Source organism: Fonticula alba, assembly GCF_000388065.1.
Source record: "Fonticula alba strain ATCC 38817 unplaced genomic scaffold supercont2.5, whole genome shotgun sequence".
Taxonomy (NCBI): domain Eukaryota; order Rotosphaerida; family Fonticulaceae; genus Fonticula; species Fonticula alba.
Window position 1 is genome coordinate 2,183,086 of NW_009242975.1, and position 2,017 is coordinate 2,185,102.

The following is a 2,017-nucleotide window of genomic DNA, read 5'->3' on the forward strand; positions in this document are numbered from 1 at the left end:
CGCTCTTTTTCCTCGTTCTTCCTCCACCGCCGCCCTCTTGCTGCCGCTGCCCCTTACTGACACCTCCCCGCCGGGGCTCGATGACCAAGTTCTGTTGCTGCACTGCCTGACGGACCTGCTGCAGATGGAGCGCGAAATGACTGCGGCTCTGGTGGCTGTGCTGCCCAAGGGCGGGATCTCGCCCCGGCGCGCGGGCCGCATGGTTTTGAGCCATGTTCTTGGGCTCTTGGCCAAGTCACCCACCGGCGAGCTGGCCGGCATGCGCGATGCTGTGCTGCATGCATTCCAGCTTTGTGCTCTCCTGTCGAGTGTTCGTGTCTCCCCCCCCCCCCTTGCCGCCTCTTCTGGGCCTTGGTGTTCCTTTTGCTCATGCTGTCACTTCCCCCGGTCTCCTGCCCGCCGCCCCTTCCACTCACCCTGCTGCCACCCTTCTGCCCCTCTCCCCAAAGGTGGACTTCATCCTGCGGGAGCTCCTGCGTGCAGATGTCCACCCGGTCTTGGTGAGCTTGATTCAGTTGCACATGGGCTTGAACCGGGTCCCGACGGCCGAGCCGGGCCAGCCTCAGCGCAGCTGGCTACAGGAGGCCATTCACCTGCTTTGGGAGGCAGCCATTCATGTGGACTTGTGCGTTTGATCGGCCGGCTTAACCGTGACAAGGGGCATTCTCTGGCCGCCTGGCCGTGTACATGGGCGGTCTTCTCTCCCCTTGCTCGCTTCCCCCCTGGCCGCCTCTTTGCCTCGTCACTGACCCGCCCCCCCCCTCCTCCTCCTCCCTCCTTGGCCACCTCCCAGCCCTTCGCCCGATGCCACGCAGGCGTCCTTGCTGGAGGCCGGTGATGAGCGCATGCGCGCCACCCTGTCCGGCACGCTGCTCTCGCACTTCCTGCAGTACACCGCGGCGCTGGACCGCTTCCTGGGGCCGGCCCTTGAAAAGGTGCAACTCATCGACCAGGAGTCTGACCAGCCCGTTCGGCCGGCTGGGCAGGAGGAGGGTGCCCTTCTCCAGGCCTTGGACTTGGCCCCGCCGGCCAGCCTGTTGCCTGTCTACTTTTCTGACTCGAGCAAAATGGAGGAGCCCGGGCCAGGGCGCCGCTCCGCGAAGGGCAAGGCCATGGGTACCTCCAAGGCCAAGAACGCGGCCATGGACCCGGCATTGGCCGGTCAACTCCGCGCCTCGGCCGATCGCAAGAGCAAGCTCCTGAAGCAGGTGTCTCAGCTGGTTTTGGACCAGCTCCATGCCCAGAAGGCATCCAGTCACCCGCTGCTGCGTTTGTCCCCGGCCACCAGGGACAAGCAGAAGGCCTGATGGCCATCTCCCTGCACACATGCGCTCGGGCCTGTGGCGGGCGTACGCGCATGCGTGCATGCACTCGCCGTAACAGGCAGGCGCTCACGCCCTTGTGGCCCTCCTCGATCAAAATACACCCGACTGCTTGCTCGCTTGATTTGGTTCCTTCCGCGCTGGGCACATCATGGCCAGCGAGCCGGCAGCCAGGAACTGCGCAAAGGCAGGGGACGGCCAGGTGGCAGGTAGTGGTTGTGGGTGAAGAGAATGGTGGCCCTGGGTGATTGGCCACGTGCGGTGGTCACGCTGGGGTGGGGCACACCGCCCTCCTGCCCCTGGGCCACGATCGGGGAGCGGGCCAGCTGGGGCTGCGCGCGTTTGTTCGTGATCGGTCGTTCCGGGTGCCCCACATATTTGTGGCCCGGGCCCCGCTCCGAGTGTGGAGGCCGGAAGGAGTCCCCCCTCCTCCCGCCGGCTCTGGTCAGTGAAGGGGCCAAGTGTACGCTGTTCCCCCAAAGGGGGGGGGCGGCGGGTGAGGCGGCGCGCCGAGGGTCATGCCCGGCGGGCATCCCATACGGCGCGTCTTTTCACGCGCTCGGGCCGGGCGATCGGCAGGGCAGCCGGACCGGACCAGCTGGGGCAAGATGTCATTCATGCGTGCAGAACAGGAGGCGGCCGAGGGGAGAGAACGCGCTATCCCGGGCCTTCATCTGAGTGGTGGGGGGGGGGGG

General features: G+C 66.5%; 1 protein-coding gene across 1 annotated transcript in view; it reads left to right on the top strand.

Annotated features, from left to right (window-relative positions):
* H696_03643 (hypothetical protein) overlaps window positions 1-1,440 on the top strand; it is a 6,303-nt gene extending 4,863 nt beyond the window's left edge. The window contains exons 9-11 of the mRNA XM_009497516.1: window positions 90-310; window positions 450-625; window positions 794-1,440. Coding sequence (XP_009495791.1) covers window positions 90-310; window positions 450-625; window positions 794-1,307 — 911 coding nt within the window. The 3' untranslated portion in view covers window positions 1,308-1,440. The remainder of the gene's footprint in view (window positions 1-89; window positions 311-449; window positions 626-793) is intronic.
* The last annotated feature ends 577 nt before the right edge of the window (window positions 1,441-2,017 follow it).